Source organism: Mustelus asterias, chromosome 3 (assembly GCF_964213995.1).
Source record: "Mustelus asterias chromosome 3, sMusAst1.hap1.1, whole genome shotgun sequence".
NCBI lineage: Eukaryota > Metazoa > Chordata > Chondrichthyes > Carcharhiniformes > Triakidae > Mustelus > Mustelus asterias.
In genome coordinates, this window is record NC_135803.1 from 26,732,869 (window position 1) to 26,757,915 (window position 25,047).

Genomic DNA, 25,047 nt, shown 5'->3' on the forward strand with positions numbered 1-25,047 from the left:
TTTCTGAGGCACTGAGGCCTCTTCTCACTAGAAATAACCAAGCTAGTGAGTGGCATGATGGAACAGTGGTTAGCTTTGCTGCCTCATAGTGCCAGGGACCTGGGTTCAATTCCAACCTCGGGTGACTGTTTGTGTGGAGTCTGCACATTCTCCCTGTGCCTGTGTGAGTTTGCTCCGATTTCCTACCACAGTCTAAAAGATGTGCTGGCTAGGTGCATTGTCCATGCCAAATTCTCCCTCAGTGTACCCAAAGAGGCACTGGAATGTGGCGACGAGGGGATTTTTACAGTAACTTCATTGCAATATTAATGGAATCCTACTTGTGACTAATAAATAAGCTTTAACTTTAAGCAGTGGGATAAGATCTAGGCCATTTGGCTCACCGAGTCTGCTCCGCCATTCAATCATGGCTGATAAATTTCTCAATCCCATTCTCCTGCCTTTAAATGAGATTAAAAATGATTTGAATGAAATCCAGTTAAAAATTCCTTGTAATGAAGGGTTGGAAGGATAATTCAATCATAGCTTTCTACAATGATTTACTGACTCAAATGCTCTTAAAGTTCAATTAATTGGGTGCAGGTCTCTTATTCATTCCAAAATACTCTGATTTCAAAAATATGCGCTAGATGACTAAAATTTTCCTGGTTCAATGTGCTGTTCTGCAAATTTTTAAGGCACATTTCAAAAACAGCACCACCTGAAATCCAGTGATCAGAAAAATGTGTGGCCATCAGGTGAATTTCTCTCTATCCACCTTCCTTTTTCAGTTTACAGTTTAGTGCTTGAACATATCTGTTGAGTCGGAGGGTCCAGGGTGATGATTATGACGTCCTCTTCCAGGTTCCTCCTCTTTTTCTTCAGTTTGTAATAAATAAAGGTGAGCAGCCCACTTAGCAGGAAGATCCCAGCAATCAGCGCGTAGAAGCTCCCATAAATCAGGAACTGGAGAGTAAATGAGGCAAATATTGTTTACAATCCAATAAAACGCCATGAGGATAATCAAGAGAAATGGGGGGAAACCTGGTGCTATTCTTTGCAATGTGATTAGAGAGTTAATGATACTTAAGGAGAGGACAGATTTGTGCTATGAAATTGTTATCTGTTAACTGGCTTGGCTCTTTCCCTCAGTGACATTTGTCTGGATTTAATTGGAACTCTGAACTGTTAAAATATATCATCCAATGCTGTTCATTGCCATTGAATAAAAAGCTTTATTAAGGGCTGATTATAATCTCTTTAATATGAGATCAATGGAGGAAAAAAAAATCCATTGCTGCACAAAATCTCTTAGGCTTTTCAAAATTCTGGAATACATCAATTCTACATCAACCTTGTATCGGATCATTTTGTCTCTTTCTAGTACATTACTTTTCCCATCTCTTGATTAAATCTTTCCTTCGTAAAGAACAAGAAAGAAAGAACAAAGAACAGTACAGCATAGGAGCAGGCCCTTCGGCCCACAAAGTCTGTGCCGACACAGATGCCTCTCTAATCTTATATTTTCTTGCTTCGACATGGTCCATATCTCCCTATTCCCTGCCTATTCATGTATCTATCCAGATGCCTCTTGAACATTGTTATAGAATCTGCTTCCACCACCTCCTCTGGCGGCGCATTCCAGGAATTCACCACCCTCTGTGTGAAAAACTTGCCCCTTACATCGCTTTTAATCTTTCCCCCTCTCATTTTCAACCTATGCCCCTGAGTAATTGACCCTTCAACCCTGGGAAAAAGACTCTGACTATCCACTCTATCCAAGTCTGTCATAATCTTGTAAACCTCTGTCAGGTCCCCCCTCATCCTCCGACACTCCAATGAAAACAATCCAAATTTGTTCAACCTTTCTTCATAGTCCATATCCTCCAAATCAGGCAACATCCTAGTAAATCTCTTCTGCATCGTTCCAATGCATCAACATCCTTCCAGTAGTGTGGCGACCAGAATTGTACACAATACTTCACAATACAAGACTAACCAAAGTCTTATACAGTTGCAACATGATTTTCCAATTCCTATACTCAGTGTCCCGACTGTTGAAGGCCAGCATGCCATACGCCTGAGTTCCCCTCAGGGAACTGTGGATCTGCACACCTAGATGGAGGGGTGGGATTTGGCAGGGAGACGGGGTGAACTACCTTGGGGGGGGGGGGGGGGGTCCCTGTACAGGAAGCACCCTCTCAGCCCACCAAATGGCTCCAATGTTTTACCTCAATTAGTTCAAGGGCAGGTAGGCTGCCCAATGCCATCGCCACCCTCCACCAGTGGATTGGATAGGCAATGGGCAGGGTGCTCCAACCTTGGCACCCTATTAGCCAGACAATTCCAATTTTCTTTAAGCCGGGGTTTCCAGTCTGAACCTCCGACTGTTTAATGTAGGCAACTTGAGATCCAAATTAAAAATACCTAGACCCGCGCACCCTCTACCAGTTTCTGGCACTATCTACAACTCCCGGGCCTTGCTTCAAACTGAGAAGGTTCTGGTGACCTAACAGAGGTTTTCAAGAAAATGAGAGGTTTTGATATTCCCTCTGGTGACAGTGTGTGGTGAACCATCGTTGGTTCACCACTGGGGGTTGTTATTATGTTACTGTTGGGCTAGGGTGTTGTTACTGTGGGGGTTGTACAATGTTGTTGGGTTAGGGTGTTTACCTGTTATAAGTGTTATCATGGCACATTCCAGTGGGGTCCCGCCTCCGGTGGCGAGGTATAAGACCCTCTGCTCCGGCAGGACCCCTTCAGTCTGAACTGGTGTATTCGTGTTAGTAGTTCCATTGTTACACAATAAAAGCCTTCAATATCGAAGCCTTGGTTCCACGTGCTTAATTGTCGCGCATCACAGTGTCAATAACTGCAGTTCATAGATTCAAAATCATTGACAAAAGATCTAGGGTGAAGCAAAGGCGACTTTTTTTCACTCATAGAGTTGTTGTGAATAGTCTACCTGAACAGGTGATGGAAGCTTCTTCTAGAAATAATGTTAAAAATGAATCTGACAAATACCTGAAGACGAAGAACATAGGGTTACTGATAAATGCGGGGATCTGGGACTAAGCATGATGGTTCTTTCAAAGATCTAGCAAAGGTATGATGGGCTGAATGGACTCCACCTAAGTTTCTATGATTGTGTGATAAAAGTAATCATGTTAGAAGCATTCAGTAAGTCATTGATTAAGATTCTGATCAGTTCATCAAGACTTTGTTGGGGAAAACATGATGACAATGTTATAAGAAGGTTACCTGCATAATAATGTCCAGCCCCAAACCTCTTGAATCGACGACAATAATGGTCAGGATGGTCTGTAGTATTAGTGCCATGCAGTTATTTACCCCAAACATTAAAGCATAACGTTCCATGCAAAGGTTAGATGCAATATTGAATCTGAGAATCAAAAAAGAAGAATTATGCATCATGTAGAGTTCAAAATTGCCAATGAGTTCTGTAAAAAAATCAAAAAACATTTTAAGCTGATCACAAATTAGTTTTTGCTGAAAATTAAATTTGAGTAATAAAATTCCTAATGATCAAGTTTGTGGTTTCTCATAATAGATATACAGGAGGACATACAAAATATAGATGGCGAAAATCAGGATTTTATGTATGTGCTGACCATAATAACTTACTGTGAGGCAGTGTCTTAGAGGTTTTTAAATGTTAAATATTAAAATCAATTATAGAAATTAAGAAAAAACAAGCTGTACAACAATAGTTTAACTCTTGACTGCATTTTGAGACAACGGTCAGGAGGTCACTTCACCAGAAAAGAAAGCCAGGTGGAATTTCCTCTTCGCTGCCAGGGAAAAGCACAAAATGAAAAATCTACCAAGGAGGTTCACGGACCCTTCACAGAACCCATTGGATTCTTATTGGATTCAAACTTTGTCTCCTGAGAAGATTGCCAGCATTAATTATCCCCATATAGTCCAGTTTAATGTAACCCACACCAAAGAAGGTGATGGCAACTATACTATTGTGTCTGAATGTTTTTTAATTTTGAGATCAGAATATGACAGATTCTAAGGACATATTGTACAGATGTAAAGACAGCTACATTTTTTAATTTTTTATAACTTATTCTAATATTTTGCATCTAAATATTTCCAAGAGCTCTCTCCTAATGAGGTCATCATTTTAGATTTGGATGAGAGGTCGTAGTCTTAGGATAAGCGCGAGCAAATTTAAAACAGAGTTGAGGAGAAACTACTTCTCCCAAAGGGTGGTGAATCTGTGGAATTCGCTACCCCAATGTGCAGTGGATACTGGGACAGTGGGTAAATTTAAGGAGGAGTTAGACAGATTTTTAATTGGTAATGGGTTGAAGGGTTATGGGGAGAAGGCAGGAAAATGGGGATGAGGAGCATATCAGCCATGATCGAAAGGCAGAGCGGACTCGATGGGCTGAATGGCCAACTTCTGCTTCTCTATCTTATTTGACTGCAAAGGTAAGAATAGTGTAACATGGGTGTTAAGTCATGAGAAGGGAGGAAAATCAGATTGTGAGTTATACAACTCCAAGCACTGTATTCTGAACAATGAGGTCTGATAGCTGGTGGTTCTGTCTGTATTCTCAGCTGAGGAGTAGTGCCCAACATTGAAGGAGGGAATGAAAAATAACATAAAGATGGGGTGGGAGGAAAATTTATGGTTAGAAACCTTAGCAGCACTCACGTGGTTATGGTAATAAGCAGCATGTAAGAGGCTTTGAATATCATGTAACCAGCATAGCAAACCCAAATGTTATCTGTAATGCCCATCATGAATACAGAGGCACTGCTAACTGCAGAAAAGATTCCCAGCACTAGTTCTCCCCAGACGGACCAGTCCAGCTTTACATAACCAACACCAAAAGAGGTTATGGCACCTATGAACAGTGAAGAAAACAAAATCAAATCTCCAGCCACTATTGTACTGCAATTACCGAGGTGTATATTGAAATATATGCATTTGTTACAAACACTCTAACAACTGCATTATTTACCCAATAATATTGTCCAGAATAATTTCTAACCTTATGCTTTAAGATTTGGTTTCAGATTTCTGTCCATGGCCTTCTAAGAAACTTTTTCTATTATCCTTCATGACCCTATGATTGTTCATATCTAGAGAACTCAAAGACAGTGGGCGGGATTTTCCAGCCACGCTTGCTCTGAATCCGGAAAAACCCACCTGAAGTCAGTAGACCTTTCCATGGTTCACCCCTCGCCTGCAATGATTCCCGTGGCGGGCGGAATGGGAAAGTTCTCCCCAGGTGTCTTAACTCGGAAATGATCTAAAATTTGGAATAACTAGATTCCTATCAAATCCTAAACCTGCAGGTGTAGACACGATGGGCCAAATGGCCTCCTTTTGTGCCGTAACATTTCTGTGATTCTGTGGTAGTGGAATAGTTTGTTTTATTCAGTACGGTTCTAGTTGGTGTGCTATTGTTGAAAAGTTTAAACCCATTAAATAATTTGGCCCATTCAAAATTGTGCAGCATCTATATTCAAGTACCGAAACCCCAAAGATTCTAACCAACCTTGATAGGCAAGCTTGATTGAAATTTGCACCAAACATGCAAACCTGCATACAATTTATGTTCCTACTCCAAACCTAACCATTCTAGTCCATAATCTAGGATGTATAGAATTTGTGACCATCTTTAGACCTTTGTTTTTCTTTCACCAAAATTGGGCCACTGCATGAACATTTACCTCTCCGCCATCCCCATTAAAAATGATTGAGTTGATCCTCATCAATGTGGTCCCAGCATTCCAATTTTATCGTAATTTTGTGAGATCAGGAATATCCCTTCCTTCGCACAGAGTGCAGAAAACCTACCCCTGGACATTCAATGGCATTAACATCACTGAATCCTCCACTATCAACATCATGGGGTTTACCATTGACCAAAAACTGAAATAGACTAGCTGTACAAATATTGTGCCTTATTATAAGAGCAAGTCAGAGGCCAGGAATCCTGTGGTAAGTAACTCACTTCCTGATTCATCAAAGCCTGTTCACAATTTATAAGGCCCAAATCAGGAGTGCGATGGAATACTCTCCATTTGCCTCGAGGAGTGCAGCTCCAACAACACTCAGGAAGCTTGACACCATTAGCACAAAGCAACCCATTTGATTGACAACCTATTCACAACATTCGCTGCCTCCACCACTAATGCACAGTGGTAGCATTGTGTACCATCTACAAGATGTATTACAGGAAATCACTTTAGGCAGCACCTCCCAAAATCATGACCGGTACCATCTGCAGACACATGGGAATACCACACCTGGAAGCTCCCCTCCAAGCCACTGGCCATCCTGACTTGGAAGCATATCGCAATTCCTCCGCTGTCGCTGGGTCAAAATCCTGGAACTCCCTTCCTAACAGCACTGTGGTGTTCTACAACACATGGACTGCAGCAGTTGAAGGAGGCAGCTCACCACCGCCTTCTCAAGAACAATTAGGGATGGGTAATACATACTGACCTAGTCAGCGACGCTCACAACCCATGAATGAATATAAAAAGGGACTGATGACCCTGTCATCAGTATTAGGGTGTGCAGAACACCAAGTGGCCTTGAAAAGTTCTTTGTCAAGCCTTCCATTATGCAACACTTTTTCATGGTGTTTAGTTATAGTCACTCATTCAATAAATATTCTATCTGACAGGATAACAAATTCTTTATCTTATTGGTTGAAAAACATCCTCCTTAAGCTCAGCAAGAAGCAAGATTAGGTTCTTAATATCTAACTGACTTCTGATAAGCAACAAATTTCCCTTTCATTTCCCCTGTTTTATAGAACATAAATGTTTCTGAAGGGTATCTCTTAAGTGTATATAACATTGAAATGATATTGCAGTAACAATTATATTGCTATATTGCAGTAACAATTTTTAAGGTCATACAGATAGCATACTTTGCATTGGAAAAACTAAATGTCTTTAAGACAATATAATAATAATCACAAAGGTCATAATGAACCAATACCTAAGCCAGTCTTGACATTTTGGTATCAAATGAACCAGAGGTCAATATTGTGTTAAATGGCATTTTTTTAATGATGGTAGGGAACTACTTTTGATTTGCGATAGTTTTAGTGTAGTGAGGTATGCTATTGAGTAATTCTATACACGGAAGAACCTGTTCAAATTCTAGTCTTGGTGGGAAATTGTTTTCTAGTGTAAGTAGGGATATGTCTGCGCCATCTGGTAGTTTTAGTATGCTTAGTTCTTTAGTAAATTTATTGGGTAGAATACCTTCTGTGTCCTCCTGTGGTTTTAGTTTATGGAGGGATGTGTCCATATTCAGAGGAATTTTAATATAGGTTCGGATTTATCTGTGTTATTTGTTTTTTGTGTGTGTGAAGATCTATCCTTATTCTCTGTCAATGATTTAGTTCATAGCAGTCTGTATGTTCTCTGGCAGTTTTAGGGCCATTGCCTTTCTGTTATTTGCATCTTTTATTAAGAATATAAGAACATAAGAACTAGGAGGAGGAGTAGGCCATCTGGACCCTCGAGCCTGCTCCACCATTCAATAAGATCATGGCTGATCTTTTTGTGAACTCAGCTCCACTTACCCGCCCGCTCACCATAACCCTTAATTCCTCTACTGTTCAAAGATTTACCGATCCTTGCCTTAAAAACATCCAATGAGGTAGCCTCAACTAGCTGGGGGAAAGGAAATTATGATGCGATTAGGCGAGATTTAGGATGCATAGGTTGTGGAAGGAAACTGCAGGGGATGGGCACAATTGAAATGTGGAGCTTGTTCAAGGAACAGCTACTGGGTGTCCTTGATAAGTATGTACCTGTCAGGCAGGGAGGAAGTGGTCGAATGAGGGAACTGTGGTTTACTAAAGAAGTTGAATCTCTTGTGGAGAGGAAGAAGGAGACTTATGTAAAGATGAGACGTGAAGGCTCAGGGTGCTTGAGAGTTACAAGTTAGCCAGGAAGGACCTAAAGAGAGAGTTAAGAAGAGCCAGGAGGGGACATGAGAAGTCTTTGGCAGGTAGGATCAAGGAAAACCCTAAAGCTTTCTATAGGTATGTCAGGAATAAAAGAATGACTAGGATAAGATTAGGGCCAGTCAAGGACAGTAGTGGGAAGTTGTGCATGGAGCCTGAAGAGATAGGAGAGGCGCTAAATGAATATTTTTCATCAGTATTCACGCAGGAAAAAGACAATGTTGTCGAGGAGAATACTGAGATACAGGCTATTGGACGAGACAGGATTGACGTTAATAAGGAGGAGGTGTTAGCAATTCTGGAAAGTGTGAAAATAGATAAGTCCCCTGGGCTGGATGGGATTTATCCCAGGATTCTCTGGGAGGCTAGGGAGGAGATTGCAGAGCCTTTGCCTTTGATCTTTATGTCGTCATTGTCTACAGGAATAGTGCCAGAAGACTGGAGGATAGCAAATGTTGTCCCCTTGTTCAAGAAGGGGAGTAGAGACAACCCTGGTAATTATAGACCAGTGAGCCTTACTTCTGTTGTGGGCAAAGTTTTGGAAAGGATTATAAGAGATAGGATTTATAATCATCTAGAAAGGAATAATTTGATTAGGGATAGTCAACATGGTTTTGTGAAGGGTAGGTTGTGCCTCACAAACCTTATTGAGTTCTTTGAGAAGGTGACCAAAGAGGTGGATGAGGGTAAAGCAGTTGATATGGTGTATATGGATTTCAGTAAAGCCTTTGATAAGGTTCCCCACGGTAAGCTATTGCAGAAGATACGGAGGCATGGGATTGAGGGTGATTTAGCGGTTTGGATCAGGAATTGGCTAGCTGTAAGAAAACAGAGGGTGGTGGTTGATGGGAAATGTTCATCCTGGAGTTCAGTTACAAGTAGTGTACCGCAAGGATCTGTTTTGGGGCCACTGCTGTTTCTCATTTTTATAAATGACCTGGATGAGGGTGTAGAAGGATGGGTTAGTAAATTTGCAGATGATACTAAAGTCGGTGGAGTTGTGGACAGTGCGGAAGGATGTTGCAGGTTACAGAGGGACATAGATAAGCTGCAGTGCTAGGCTGAGAGGTGGCAAATGGAGTTCAATGCGGAAAAGTGTGAGGTGATTCACTTTGGAAGGAGTAACAGGATTACAGAGTACTGGGCTAATGGTAAGATACTTGGTAGTGTGGATGAACAGAGAGATCTCGGTGTCCATGTGCATAGATTCCTGAAAGTTGGCACCCAGGTTGATAGGGTTGTTAAGAAGGCGTACGGAGTGTTAGCTTTTATTGGTAGAGGGATTGAGTTTCGGAGCCAGGAGATCATGTTGCAGCTGTACAAAACTCTGGTGCGGCCGCACTTGGAGTATTGCGTACAGTTCTGGTCACCGCATTTTGGAGGGATGTGGAAGCATTGGAAAGGGTGCAGAGGAGATTTACTAGGATGTTGCCCGGTATGGTAGGAAGGTCTTATGAGGAAAGGCTGAGTGACTTGAGGTTGTTTTCGTTAGAGAGAAGAAGGTTAAGAGGTGACTTAATAGAGGCATGCAAGATGATCAGAGGATTAGATAGAGTGGATAGTGAGAGCCTTTTTCCTCGGATGGTGATAGCTAGCATGAGGGGACATAGCTTTAAATTGAGGGGTGATAGATTTAGGACAGATGTCAGAGGTAGGTTCTTCACTCAGAGAGTAGTAAGAGCGTGGATTGCCCTGCCTGCAGCAGTAGTGGACTCGCCAACATTAAGGGCATTTAAATGGTCATTGGATAAACATATGGATGATATTGGAATAGTGTAGGTTAGATGGGCTTTAGATTGATTTCACTGGTCGGTGCAACATCGAGGGCCGAAGGGCCTGTACTGCGCTGTAATGTTCTATGTTCTATGTTCAACTACTTCACTGGGCAGGGAATTCCACAGATTCACAACCCTTTGGGTGAAGGAGTTCCTCCTCAACTCAGTCCTAAATCTGCTCCCCCTATTCATTCATGGGACATAGGTATTGCTGGCTGGCCAGCATTTATTGCCCATCCCTAGTCATCCTTGAACTGAGTGACTTGCTGGATCATTTCAGAAGGCAGATGAGAGTGAACCACATTACTGTGGCTCTGAAGTCACATGTAGGCCAGACCAGATGATGGTCTAGTGGATGGACTATTAATCCAGGCCAGCCTAGGTAAGGACGGCAGATTTCCTTTCCTAAAGGACATGAGTGAACCAGATGAGTTTTTCCCACAATCGACAATGGTTTCGTTAGATTCTTAATTCAAGATATTTTTTATTGAATTGAAATTCCACCATCTGCCATGGCAGGATGCAAACTCGGGACCCCAGAACATTAGCTGAGTAATAGTCTGGCGAAAATACCACTAGGCCATCACCTCCTTCTTTGAAGACTCTGCTCAAGATCTATTTCTTTGCTTACATTCCTGTGAGGCACTGTAGGTAGTTTTAGAGAATTAAAGATAATGGGGCGATTCTCCCAAAAATTTCTAAGTGTTGAATTCATGTAAAATTGGAGTAAATCATGCTGGCTTTTGCAGTGGGAGTTTCAAAATGAATCTCCCACATTCTGCGCACTGCAGAGTGCACTAGTGTAAATCAGTCCAACAATCAGGAGGCTGGGCCTATTCCCACCTGAGAGACTGGCAGCTGAGTGGGCCACTATTAGCGGGCGATCTATTAGCACCGAGATCAGTGCATGCACAGTAGCCCCAGTCTGCTGGTCTCCCGATCGCTGACCAGCACGATCACTGGCCAGCCCCGCAAACCCCACATCACTGGCTTTGTGACCCCACCCCCACCCCCCACCAACACAGCACAATCGCTGACCGCCCGGATGTGTCCGGGCCAGCCTCAACACCCCCCTTCCCCACGCCCCACGGGCCCCCCGGCTCACCTCGATCTCCTGATCTCCTGACAGCCCTGATCTCCTGATCCCCTCCCACCGGCAGCCCCAACTTCCCCCCACCAGCAGGCTGACCCCCTCCCCCACCTCGATGGCCAGCCCCGATCGCTGGCCTCCCTTCCTCTGTCAGTCAGCCCAAATGCAGAGGGGCGGTGGGACCCCCCATCCCCACTGATCGCCTCCAGAGGCCCTGCTCATTAGGCCCCGCCCCCATTAGGCCATTAGCACTGTCCGATGCCCAGTGGGCAATGCCAAGGTGCCCCCTGGGCATTGTCACTTTGCCCCTTGGGCAGTGCCAGGGGGCCCAGGCTGGCACTACCAGGCTGGCAATGCTCAGGGGGCACCCTCCCCGGCACCCAGCCCTCTGGGGGACATCGATTGTCCCCCCCCCTTCACTCCAGCGGGGTTGGGCCACCAGCTCCCTGCAAGTCGGGAGCTATACTAAACCCTGCTGAAGCGAACCAGTCCTGGTGGTGGAGGGGAGGTGCTAGCGGGCCCGCAGACTTCAATCCCAGGCCTGCTAATCATATGTCAAAGACATTTAAATGACTGATTTCCATAATTTATTCAGCTGCATGCCAATTTTTGGTGCAGAGCTGATGGCGCCGGAAATCTGCCGCTTGGAGACTCGCGAAGGTTGTGGCGCCCAGCCTGCGAAATTACCACCGCCCAAGTCTCCCAGCTCGTTGCACTACAAAAGCAGCACAACGGGCTGGGAAAATCGCCCCCAATATATAAATGCAATGTATTGCAGTTGGATAGGATGGATCAGTGTTCTTTTGGAATTTCAGTGTGAGTGGAGACCTCTCTCTTCTTTATAATAGTTTTGTCAAATTGAAAGAAAATGCATACGACGCTGTGAATATTAACAGTAGGCCAGATGATTGGGAAAATTTTAGAAACCTGCAAAGGATGACAAAAAAGAAATTAGGAAATGAGAAAAAACTAACAAAAATATGAAAACAGACAATAGGTGTTTCTACAAGTACATAAAAAGGGAGAGAATTGTAATGACGTTAACGAGTCCCATGATGCAGACCTCTGAGAATATGAGCTCCTCGAATAAGGTATTAATGGCTTGTCCAATCAGGGAGCCCTGTATGTGTACCAAAGGTGGAGTGTCAGGATTACTGGCACTCTGGGTTTATACTCTGTACGAGGAAGTACCTCTCTGAGTATTGTTTACTATGTAAATAAATCTAAATTTGGTGAAGGGACACCAGCTTCGGAGGAGTTATTTCAAGAGTAACTATAATAAAAACAACAGAGAATGAGATTTGGGAATTAATAGGAAAAGAGGAAATGGCGGAGACTTTGAACAGAGATTTTCATAGAATTATACAGTGCAGGAGGAGGCCATTCAGCCCATCGTGTCTGCACCAACCACAATCCCACCCAGGCCCTATCCCCATAATCCCATGCATTTACCCTAGCTAAACCCCCTGACACTAAGGGGCAATTTAGCTTGGCCAATCCACCTAACCTGCACATCTTTGGACTGGGGTAGGAAACTGGAGCACCCAGAGGAAACCCACGCAGACACGGGGAGTATGTGCAAACTCCACACAGTGACCCAAGCTGGGGATCAAACCCGGGTCCTTGGTGCTGTGAGACAGCAGTGCTAACCACTTTTGTATCTATCTTCAAGTTGGGAGACAAAAAAATCCCAAGCACAGTAAAAAAAAATCAAGGTGAAAGGAGAGAAAAGAAACATACTTGGAGAACTAATGAGGCAAAAGGTTGACAGGTCCCTTGGACCTGATACCCTGCATGCTGGGGTCTTAAAGGAAGTGGATTTATAGATATGGATATATTGGGTGGGATTTTCCATGCAACGTATTGTATTTAAAATTTTTTTTGCACTTTATATACTTACTGAGTTCCAGATACCCTGTAGAGGGAATAGCACTATTATATCTCCCACTTAGAGCACTTTGAGGTGCACAATCACATCGGCAAGAGAAATAGCAGACACTGTTCATTGAGTGGCTACAGCAAATTATGGGACTTTGTATTTTAGAAAATAATGTTTTCCATTTAATATTTAGGATCATGGAGCCAAATATCAAAAATCATACCTGTAAGAGTTGCCAACGCCTCTACACCACCATTATAAATGGAGAAGTTCTTAGATGGTTCAATATGGTCCCAGAGCACTTGAACATAATTGAAAATTTGGTAATAGCCACAAGTAGCTATGGCCCACCACAAAGACCAATAAAGCAGGTTTCTTGATGAGTAAGAAGTCTTAAAATCAGACCAAAGCTGAAGAATTGCCTTTAGAAAAGTTGTTTTCTCTTTTATCTTCAGGGAGTCATCAAGAGCTGATTGTTTCCTTTCAAGGAAGACTGGGTTCGCAGAGGATCCTTGTATATTTCTCTTAAGGTTCAAGGAGCCATTAGAAGTGTTTGATTTTGTTGTCTCTTTTGAAGATTCAGCTGAACTTTGGAAGAATATGCTTTTCTTGGGCATGGGTAGAAGAAATGAGGTTATCAAGGCTACAGTGACTGATCCCAGTGAAATGGCATTTAGATAGAAATAGGAGACAGCTTCCAGAGAAATTAAAAGTTGTGCCAGTGCCGATCCCACTGTGTAACCTGTCAAAGTAATGCTCCGGCAGTAGCTAGTCACTTTCTGGTAGTGTTCAGCATCAACAACACTATAAATATAAGCGTAATAGGCTACTTCTGTAGCTGATACAAGACCAGTGTTGAACTGAAGATACTGCATAGCTGTCATTCCGTTTGCAAAGAGTAGCAATATATAGTCAATCACAAGAGCAGCACCTTGTGTAATGATGATAGGTTTGTATTGCAGGTAGTCAGTGAACAAAAAGACTGGGATCAACATTGCCAAGAATGAATACGTCCATATGGGGAACAACTGGTTTGTAACCTGACCAAAAGAGAAATTAGTATCAGTTTACTTGGATTTTGATCACAAGGTGACTTCTTGCAAGCTGTGCCCAGCATATCTTCTATTCTATCTTTTAAACATAGAAACATAGAAACCCTACAGTGCAGAAGGAGGCCATTCGGCCCATCGAGTCTGCACCGACCACAATCCCACCCAGGCCCTACCCCCACACATGGGTCTTTACTCTCATTCTATGCTTCTAAAACTTCATTCTAACTATTTTAAACGTTCTAACAATGCTTTAATTTGATCTTTTCCATCAGACTTTTGAATGGACCTACCTCGCATTAAGTTGATCTTTCTCTACACCCTAGCTATGACTGTAACACTACATTCTGCACTCTCTCCTTTCCTTCTCTATGAATGGTGAGCTTTGTCTGTATAGCACGCAAGAAACAATACTTTTCACTGCATACCAATACATGTGACAATAATAAATCAAACCAAATCAATCAATAAGTTCTAGTTTTAAGCTAGGCTATTAGCTATATTTGGACATGATTCCATTGACATATTTATCACAGGTACAATGGGGGAGGTACAGGGCACAATTTATATTCCATAAATTAGCAAGTAACTCAGTTGTTAATGATCCAGGATTCATGTCAATAACCTGTGCCCGAATTTTACCACCCTGGCTGCCACGGGAATTGGAGTGGGAGAGGGGCAGACCATGGAAAGGTCTGTTGACCTCGGGCAGGAATTTACAGTTTTGGGATGAGCAAGGCCGTAAAATCCCGCCCGTGGTCTGGCACATCAGTGTAGTGAAAGAATGCTGCAGTGTCAGAGGTGCAGTCTTTGAATTAGATGTTAAATCAAGAACCCATCTACTTTCTCAGGAGGAGAAGCCAAGTAGGGGAGCTGGGGAGATAGACCTGATAACGTGGACAACACGTTCCTCTCAATTAGAAATCGTAGAAATCATAGAAACCCTACAGTGCAGAAAGAGGCCATCTGGCCCATCGAGTCTGCACCGACCACAATCCCATCCAGGCCCAACCCCCCATATCCCTACACATTTACCCACTAATCCCTCTAACCTACGCATCTCAGGACACTAAGGGGCAACTTTAGCATGGCCAATCAACCTAACCCGCACATCTTTGGACTCTGTGCACTGCCAGGTGGGCACTGCCCAACCATGTCCCTGACCACCCAGGGGCTTCAATTACGTCTGATCCCTCTGGCCTGGCCATGGCACCTGGTCTCCGCTGGTGGTGCTGGTGAGACATCTTGCCAGAGAGGAGGGAAGCAGCCATGCCGAACTCCCTAATGAGATGGAAATCCAGGTCATCTGATGCTGATGTGCTTTATACCCTTGCTGGGCGCAAAGTGGTTCGAGCCAATAAAAAGGGATCAGGAAGATAGCAATCGGGGCAAATTGGATTTTTGGCCTCACGCTATTTTCCTGACACACCAATCGACAGGCATGGTGAGTTAGTAAGATCGCGCCCGTATTGTTTGTTTGCAATGGAGACTCTGAATGAATTTAAAACCTATAATACAGCAGTTAGAAATAAAAGAGATTCTGCATGTAGAAGGCACAATGACGTCTGTGCATACAGAACGTGTGAAAGCACACTGACATGTTAGTCTTGGCTTCAGTGGTAGCATTCTCACCTCTGAAGGATGTAGGTTGAAAGCGAACACCTAATCCAGGCTGACACTTCAGTGTAGTACTGAACAAGTGCTGTACTGTCAGAAGAAATTATTTCAAGAACAGCTTTTTCCCTGCTGCCGTCAGACTTTTCATTTATTAGCTGATCTTTCTCCTCACCCTATTGGTAACTGCAACACTATATTCTGCACTCTTTCCTTTCTTTCTCCCCTATGTACTCTATGAAAAGTATGTTTTGTCTGCAGCGCGCAAGAAACAATACTTTTCACTGTATACCATTACATGTGACAATAATAATTCAAATCAAATCACAAATCCATTACACACTATATATACATATGAATTATTATTTCATTGTTGTTTGTGGGAGCTTGCTGTCTGCAAATTGGCTGCTACGTTTCCTACATTCTAACAGTGACTAGATTTTGAAAGTATAATATTAACTGTGTAGTGTTTTGGGACATTCTGACATCGTGAAAGGTGCTAGATATATGTCAGTTATTTATTTCTTTTATCATAGAGTTATGCATGCTGAATGTTATAGATATCTTTGGAAACCAAAGGAAAACTGTACTCGTGCTCAAAGTTTGAACTTATCTACACTAATATTCCTCATAAGGTAAAATAATTCAAAATCACATGAGCTTTGAATGAAACATGAGATAGTGAAACACAAACATTCAATTAGATTTTGTTTTGTGCTCGAACTTTCTGAATGCATACCTGTTCAATCGTGAAATTTTTGTAAGGTCCAACTAAATATGGTGTCAGAAAGGGTTCCGCAGGTTTCATTGTTGCAAAAAATCCATACGTGCACAAGACTACTGTGGGATAAACCCATTCCTTATCTCTTACTGCTTTCCAGCAATCCATAACTCTGCAGTTTGTAGAATCACAATTTTATAAAATGTCACTCATCGCCAATTCCTGTTCATCTGTCTGTTGCAGTTCAGCATTGTAAGAAAACTACCTGTTTTTTTGACAGAATGGATCTGGAAGTGATTCAACTGTCTGGATTGCAATACCCCACTGAATTGTTTGATTGGTCGCCTCACCTTGTAATTTTATCATAATATGTTTAATTCTGATTGGACTGGAACTTTGCTCTCTTTGTAATCACTATATTATTTTATATGATTTTATGACTTTGAAGATAACACCACATACTTACACTACCCTTTACTTCAATTCACTGATGGTATTGAGCTATTAAGGACATTTTGTTATGGGACTGAGAATGATGATGAAACAAAAGCGTAGAACATGACTAAAATACATAAAGAACGTAAAGAAAAATGTAACATGTGCAGACAGATAGAAAAGAAAAGGGCTACTATAAGATTGGCAGACTCTGCTAGAGTTTTTGTTTAATCAACTTAGATGTAGAATCACTTTAAATCAATGGGGAACAAGGCTGTTAGTAATTATAATGAGGTGTTTTAAATACTTTGTAGTTTTAAAGGTACATGTAATACCTTTAATTAGTCCATACATATAAATATATCTTTTTGAAGTCCATGTAGACAACATCCACTGCCTTCCCTTCATCCACTTTCCTGGTAACCTCCTCGAAAAACTCTAATAGATTTGTTAAACATTACCTACCACGCACAAAGCCATGTTGACTCTCCCAAATAAGTCCCTGTCTATATCTAATATAAATTTATATTTACATATAAATATATCTTCTATACATTTTTAGAAATTAAACAAAGAAACTTTGATGCACAGTTACAGAGTGCCCCTTTGACACCAAACATATAGAACCATAGAACAGTACAGCACAGAAACAGGCCTTTTGGCCCTTCTTGGCTGTGCCAAGCCATTTTTCTGCCTAGTCCTACTTACCTGCACCTGGACCATATCCCTCCACACCCCTCTCATCCATGTACCTGTCCAAGTTTTTCTTAAATGTTAAAAGTGAGCACGCATTCACCACTTCATCTGGCAGCTCATTCCACACTCCAACCACTCTCTATGTGAAGAAGCCCCCCCTAATATTCCCTTTAAACTTTTCCCCCTTCACCCTTAACCCATGTCCTCTAGTTTTTTTCTCCCCTAGCCTCAGTGGAAAAAGCTTGCTTGCATTCACTCTATCTATACCCATCATAATTTTATACACCTCTATCAAATCTCCCCTCATTCTTCTACGCTCCAGGGAATAAAGTCCTAACCTATTCAACCTTTCTCTGTAACTCAGTTTCTCAAGTCCCGGCAACATCCTTGTAAACCTTCTCTGCACTCTTTCAACCCTATTAATATCCTTCCTGTAATTAGGTGACCAAAACTGCACGCAATACTCTAAATTCGGCCTCACCAATGTCTTATACAACCTCACAGTAACATTCCAACTCTTATACTCAATACTTTGATTTATAAAGGCCAATGTACCAAAAGCACTCTTTACGACCCTATCTACCTGTGACGCCACTTTTAGGGAATTATGTATCTGTATTCCCAGATCCCTCTGTTCTACTGCACTCTTCAGTGTCTTACCATTTACCTTGTATGTTCTACCTTGGTTTGTCCTTCCAAAATGCAATACCTCACACTTGTCTGCATTAAACTCCATCTGCCATTTTTCAGCCCATTTTCCTAGCTGGTCCAAATCCCTCTGCAAGCTTTGAAAACCTTCCTCACTGTCCACTACACCTCCAATCATTGTATCATCAGCAAATTTGCTGATCCAATTTGCCACATTATCATCCAGATCATTGATATAGATGACAAACAACAATGGACCCAGCACTGATCCCTGTGGCACATCACTAGTCACAGGCCTCCACTCAGAGAAGCAATCCTCCACTACCACTCTCTGGCTTCTTCCATTGAGCCAATGTCTAATCCAATTTACTACCTCTCCATGTATACCTAGCGACTGAACCTTCCTAACTAACCTCCCATGCGGGACCTTGTCAAAGGCCTTACTGAAGTCCATGTAGACAACACCCACTGCCTTCCCTTCATCCACTTTCCTGGTAACCTCCTCGAAAAACTCTAATAGATTTGTTAAACATTACCTACCACGCACAAAGCCATGTTGACTCTCCCTAATAAGTCCCTGTCTATCCAAATATTTGTAGATCCTATCTCTTAGTACTCCTTCCAATAATTTACCTACTACTGACGTCAAACTTACCGGCTTATAATTTGCCACATTACTTTTTGAGCCTTTTTTAAACAATGGAACAACATGAGCTATCCTCCAATCATCCAGCACCTCACCCGTGGATACTGACATTTTAAATATATCTGCCAGGGCCCCTGCAATTTCAAAACTAGTCTCCTTCAAGGTCTGAGGGAATACCCTGTCCGGTCCTGGGGATTTATCTACTCTGATTTGCCTCAAGAGAGCAAGCACCTCCTCCCCTTTAATCTGTATAGGTTCCATGACCTCCCTACTTGTTTGCCTTATTTCCATAGACTCCATGCCAGTTTCCTTAGTAAATACGGATGCAAAAAACCCATTTAATATCTCCCCCATTTATTTTGGTTCCATGCATAGCCGACCACTCTGATCTTCAAGAGGACCAATTTTATCCCTTACTATCCTTTTGCCCTTCCTTTAAAGCACCCTACCGTTGGAATCAAAGAACAAAGAACAGTACAGCACAGGAAACAGGCCCTTCGGCCCTCCAAGCCTGTGCCGCTCATTGGTCCAACTAGACCATTCATTTGTATCCCTCCATTCCCAGACTGCTCATGTGACTATCCAGGTAAGTCTTAAACGATGCCAGCGTGTCTGCCTCCACCACCCTACTTGGCAGCGCATTCTAGGCCCCCACCACTCTCTGTGTAAAAAACGTCCCTCTAATATCTGAGTTATACCTTGCCCCTCTCACCTTGAGCCCGTGACCCCTCGTGATCGTCACCTCTGACCTGGGAAAAAGCTTCCCACTGTTCACCCTATCTATACCCTTCATAATTTTGTACACCTCTATTAGGTCTCCCCATATTCTCCGTCTTTCTAGGGAGAACAAGCCCAGTTTACCCAATCTCTCCTCATAGCTAAGACCCTCCATACCAGGCAACATCCTGGTAAGCCTTCTCTGCACTCTCTAAAGCCTCCACGTCCTTCTGGTAGTGCGGCGACCAGGACTGGACGCAGTACTCCAAATGTGGCCTAACCAGCATTCTATACAGCTGCATCATCAGACTCCAGCTTTTATACTCTATACCCCATCCTATAAAGGCAAGCATACCATATGCCTTCTTCACCACCTTCTCCACCTGTGCTGCCACCTTCAAGGATTTGTGGGCTTGCACACCTAGGTCTCTCTGTGTTTCTATACTCTTGATGGCTCTGCCATTTATTGTATAATTCCCCCCTACATTATTTCTTCCAAAATGCATCACTTCGCATTTATCTGTATTAAATTCCATCTGCCATTTCTCCGCCCAATTTTCCAGCCTGTCTATATCCTGCTGTATTGTCTGACAATGTTCATCGCTATCCGCAAGTCCAGCCATCTTCATGTCATCCGCAAACTTGCTGATTACACCAGTTACACCTTCTTCCAAATCATTTATATATATCACAAATAGCAGAGGTCCCAGTACAGAGCCCTGCGGAACACCACTGGTCACAGACCTCCAGCTGGAAAAAAACCCTTCGACTGCTACCCTCTGTCTCCTGTGGCCAAGCCAGTTTTCTACCCATCTAGCTACCTCTCCTTGTATCCCATGAGCCTTAACCTTCTTAACCAACCTGCCATGAGGGACTTTGTCAAATGCCTTACTGAAATCCACATAGACGACATCCACAGCCCTTCCTTCATCAACCGTTTTTGTCACTTCCTCAAAAAACTCCACCAAATTTGTAAGGCACGACCTCCCTCTTACAAAACCATGCTGCCTGTCACTAATGAGATTGTTCCGTTCTAAATGCGCATACATCCTGTCTCTAAGAATCCTCTCCAACTACTTCCCTACCACGGATGTCAAGCTCACTGGCCTATAATTGCCCGGGTTATCCCTGCTACCCTTCTTAAATAACGGTACCACATTCGCTATCCTCCAATCCTCAGGGACCTCACCTGTGTCCAATGAGGTGACAAAGATTTCCGTCAGAGGCCCAGCAATTACATCTCTTGTCTCCCTGAGCAGTCCAGGATAGATGCCATCAGGCCCTGGGGATTTGTCAGTTTTAATGTTACCTAAAAAACCTAACACTTCCTCCCTTGTAATGGAGATTCTCTCTAACGGGTCAACACCTCCCTCTGAGACACTCCCAGTCAACAAGTCCCTCTCCTTTGTGAATACCGATGCAAAGTATTCATTTAGGATCTCCCCCATTCCCTTGGGTTCTAAGCATAATTCCCCTCCTTTGTCCCTGAGAGTTCCGACCTTTTCCCTGACAACTCTTTTGTTCCTAACATATGACAAGGCCATAAATGGCCTTTTGTTCCTAACATATCACAAGGCCATAAATGAGACTTAATTGCTTCACCAGACACCTTATCAGAAACAACTAATACAAGAGTGAAGCTGCCTTCAACAGTTTCTAATCAAAACAGAGTCAGAAAGATATTAGTGTCTTAGCTAACGAAAGAGTTATGGTAGCGGACTTAGTGGGAACTGACAAGAATTAATGGTAACATAATGATACCCCTTGAAACTGTAGGTAGTGATAAAAAGCTCAGTCACTGAATTGCAAAGCAAAACATACATATGTTTCATTATGTTGGCAATAAACAAAAAGTATCAGGGCTATAATTAGGAAATATCCTGAAGGCAAGATGAGTTAACTGGATCCCTTAGAGATTCAGTTAACTTCACTGACAAGGCCATAAAATGCTAATGGCTTTTGTAGGCCCCCTTTATCAATTAAAGGATGCCCATGTGAGACTGTTTTAGTGAAGATCCTTTGTGAGGCTGCTATCAAAAATAGAGACATGATGTCTGACTAAGAGACTAGAGGACAGGCTTAGGGATGATATATTGGGGTACCCACGAGGTATCGTGATCTCATAGATCAGGGTGGTTCAGTATTTTTTCTATTGGATCAATAGGTAAAGTATGTCATTTGTAACACTTTTGATTGGATTGTGTCCAACTGACTGTGAGCTGCAGAATTGTATAAACCAGGATGATTTTCTTTGTCCATTGGAGTGGTGTCTTGACCCATTGTGTCGGTAACTGACCCCCTTGCTAGCAAGTAAAATAAAGATAATCTGTTGGTTAAGTATCTTGTGTTAATGTGTATTTGTGTCAAAGTCAAACTCGGAAGTCGAGATTTCAACACATGATTGAGAGTGAAAGCAACATCATCACATATTTAGAATCATAAAATCCCTACAGTGCAAAAGGAGGCCATTTGGCCCATCTGGTCCTCACCTACTCTCTGACACAGCATATTACCCAGGCCTCATCCCCATAACCCCACATATTTATCCCCCTAACCTATACGTCTTGGGGCACTAAGGAGCAATTTAGCATAGCCTAATCAACCTAACCTGCACATCCTTAAGAACAAAATGGTATGAATAAATGCAAATAATTGTGTGTAATCTACCCTATCGAATGTTCCGTGTATTTTCTCCTATTCCTCAGCAAACTGCACTTATGAAAGTAGGTGTGTGATCAGAAAAGATGGACCAGGCGAGAACTCGTTTATCTGATAGAGAGAAGATTGAGAAGTGATTGAATAGAGGTCTTTAAGGTCATGAAAGGATTTGATTAGGTATTCACTGGGAGATGTTTTTGCTTGCAGTTGAAGCCAGAACTAGGGATCATAAAAATGAAATGGATAACAAATCCAATAGAGTACTCAGGAGAAACCTCTTTACCTGAGACAAGTTAGAATGTCGAACTTTTTACCATCCTAGCTGAGCAAGAAATGGAAGTATATGTTGATGCTGTTATATGAAGAAGAATGGGAAGAGGTTCATGTAGCATGTATCTGTTGGACTGGAAGGCCTATTTCTACACTGCAACTACATTTTGTGTTGGTCAGATTAGCTCAGATGCTTAGGATTGTGGGGCCAACAGCGCAGGCTCAGTTCCTGTACTGGCTGAGGTCGTTGTTGGGGGCCTACCTCTTCTCCTTGCCCGGTGTGCTATCATGACACCATTGAGCCATGAAGAGAGGGAAAGAACTATTGCTAGCTATTAAACAATTAAAGCAGTTTTAATTGAAACATAAGACGAATAAAATAACTAATTACAGGAAGTTAATTATCTCCTTCATTATGATATTCAATTGTTACTCTGTAGCTGATGCTGTAAATATGAATTACTTGTTAGTTTGTGCATCCTGCATTTTCTGGCTCATGTTCAGATTTTGATTAATTTAGATACGATTGCATAGATTTGATAGTTTCTTCAGCTCACATATTCCTAAAAGATTGTAGTTCAAGCCATTATGGTTACATATCAATTAATCATAGAACATAGAACAGTACAGCACAGAACAGGCCCTTCGGCCCACGGTGTTGTGCCGAGCTTTATCTGAAACCAAGACCAAGCTATCCCACTCCCTATCATCCTGGTGTGCTCCATGTGCCTATCCAATAACCGCTTAAATGTTCCTAAAGTGTCTGACTCCACTATCACTGCAGGCAGTCCATTCCACACCCCAACCACTCTCTGCGTAAAGAACCTACTTCTGATATCCTTCCTATATCTCCCACCACGAACCCTATAGTTATGCCCCCTTGTAATAGCTCCATCCACCCGAGGAAATAGTCTTTGAACGTTCACTCTATCTATCCCCTTCATCATTTTATAAACCTCTATTAAGTCTCCCCTCAGCCTCCTCCGCTCCAGAGAGAACAACCCTAGCTCCCTCAACCTTTCCTCATAAGACCTACCCTCCAAACCAGGCAGCATCCTGGTAAATCTCCTCTGCACTCTTTCCAGCGCTTCCACATCCTTCTTATAGTGAGGTGACCAGAACTGCACACAATATTCCAAATGTGGTCTCACCAAGGTCCTGTACAGTTGCAGCATAACCCCACGGCTCTTAAACTCTAACCCCCTGTTAATAAAAGCTAACACACTATAGGCCTTCTTCACAGCTCTATCCACTTGAGTGGCAACCTTTAGAGATCTGTGGATATGGACCCCAAGATCTCTCTATTCCTCCACAGTCTTCAGAACCCTACCTTTGACCCTGTAATCCACATTTAAATTAGTCCTACCAAAATGAATCACCTCACATTTATCAGGGTTAAACTCCATTTGCCATTTTTCAGCCCAGCTTTGCATCCTATCGATGTCTCTTTGCAGCCTACAACAGCCCTCCACCTCATCCACTACTCCACCAATCTTGATGTCATCAGCAAATTTACTGATCCACCCTTCAGCCCCCTCCTCTAAGTCATTAATAAAAATCACAAAGAGCAGAGGACCAAGCACTGATCCCTGTGGCACTCCACTAGCAACCTGCCTCCAGTCCGAAAATTTTCCATCCACCACCACCCTCAGATCAGATAGAAGTCTCACAACACCAGGTTAAAGTCCAACAGGTTTATTTGGTATGGTATTTGCTACCAAATAAACCTGTTGGACTTTAACCTGGTGTTGTGAGACTTCTTACTGTGTTCACCCCAGTCCAACGCCGGCATCTCCACATCATTTCGATCAGATAGCCAGTTACCTATCCAATCTGCCAACTTTCCCTCTATCCCACACCTCCTTACTTTCATCATAAGCCGACCATGGGGGACCTTATCAAACGCCTTACTAAAATCCATGTATATGACATCAACTGCCCTGCCCTCATCAACACACTTAGTTACCTCCTCAAAAAATTCAATCAAATTTGTGAGGCACGACTTGCCTCACACAAACAAACTTTGTTAGGTAGCAGGAGCAATGAAAATTGCCGAGGGATCGGTAGCTAAACAACGAGGTGGAGCTTGAATAAGGAGCCTTGTATAAAGCAGGTCCATTATTGCTTTTGTCCCGGTTGGGACCAGTTGTGTTCACCACAGGCTTGTGTTTTTTGTATTATTTTGTTTTGTGCCATAAAAGCTCTGTCTTTTTACAGCCCACTCCTCGAGTTATCATAGTTTCTCTCTTGTCTACCTTGCCTGTACCACTTCCCACCTGACGAAGAATTCTCCTTTTCCAAGATGGCGGCGGTTGCTGTGGGGGGAGGTAGATGGACGGGGCTGGGGGGGGGCGGTGGAGAGTGAATTCTCCTTTTCCAAGATGGCGGCGGTGGAGGTGGCGTAAGGGGAGGGGGAGAATATATTCTCCTTTTCCAAGATGGTGGCGCTGGATCGGCTCGGAGGATGTGCGCATGCGTGCTAGCGGCCGCGCGACCGGGTCCCCCTCGCGCGCGTCTGCGCAGTCCGAGCGGCGGTTTGGTTGCTGGGCAACAGGAGAAGGGACGCTCCCGGAGGAAGATGAGACTGAAACGGTTCCTGCTGCGGTATTACCCGCCAGGTTAGCCCGGGGAGGGGGGTCACTGCCTGTCCGCCCGCCCGGTTAACACATGAGGCCAGTCTGTGAGGGATGCTGCTGCACCTGAGCCTTGGCCAGTGAGAGCCCCATGGACCCTCCATTGCTGTGACTGAGCCTCACTGCCTGATGCTGCCTCTGCATCAGAGCCACATTGTCCAGCTGGAGACAGCATCTGCTGATCGCTGCTCCCCAGATCATATCAACATATGTTTTAAACGGACAGCACAGCACGTTTGACATTTGAAACTTCCCACCTTA

At 43.1% G+C, this 25,047-nt stretch overlaps 2 protein-coding genes across 2 annotated transcripts in view; one reads left to right on the forward strand and one right to left on the reverse strand.

Moving 5' to 3' along the window:
- Positions 1–771: 771 nt before the first annotated feature.
- Positions 772–16,251, reverse strand: LOC144486001 (thiamine transporter 2-like). Its single transcript, XM_078204113.1, has 5 exons — positions 16,102–16,251; positions 12,923–13,739; positions 4,670–4,862; positions 3,241–3,382; positions 772–945 (listed from the first exon to the last, which is right to left on the reverse strand). Exons 1-5 carry the CDS (start codon positions 16,249–16,251, stop codon positions 772–774), a joined length of 1,476 nt encoding a protein of 491 aa, XP_078060239.1.
- Positions 16,252–24,712: 8,461 nt separating this feature from the next.
- daw1 (dynein assembly factor with WDR repeat domains 1) overlaps positions 24,713–25,047 on the forward strand; it is a 38,537-nt gene continuing 38,202 nt past the window's right edge. The window contains exon 1 of the mRNA XM_078201984.1: positions 24,713–24,771. Within this exon, the coding sequence (XP_078058110.1) occupies positions 24,732–24,771 (40 nt within the window). The 5' untranslated portion in view covers positions 24,713–24,731. The remainder of the gene's footprint in view (positions 24,772–25,047) is intronic.

Bases quoted from the DNA above. Each gene is read 5' to 3' on its own strand.
- LOC144486001 (XM_078204113.1), bottom strand. From the start codon at position 16,251: ATGGATTGCTGGAAAGCAGTAAGAGATAAGGAATGGGTTTATCCCACA. The intron at 4,863-12,922 runs GTATGATTTTTG...CACTGTTCATAG, and splicing joins GGCGTTGGCAACTCTTACAG to GTGCCATAACCTCTTTTGGT. The intron at 946-3,240 runs GTAACCTTCTTA...TTTACTCTCCAG, and splicing joins GGCTGGACATTATTATGCAG to TTCCTGATTTATGGGAGCTT.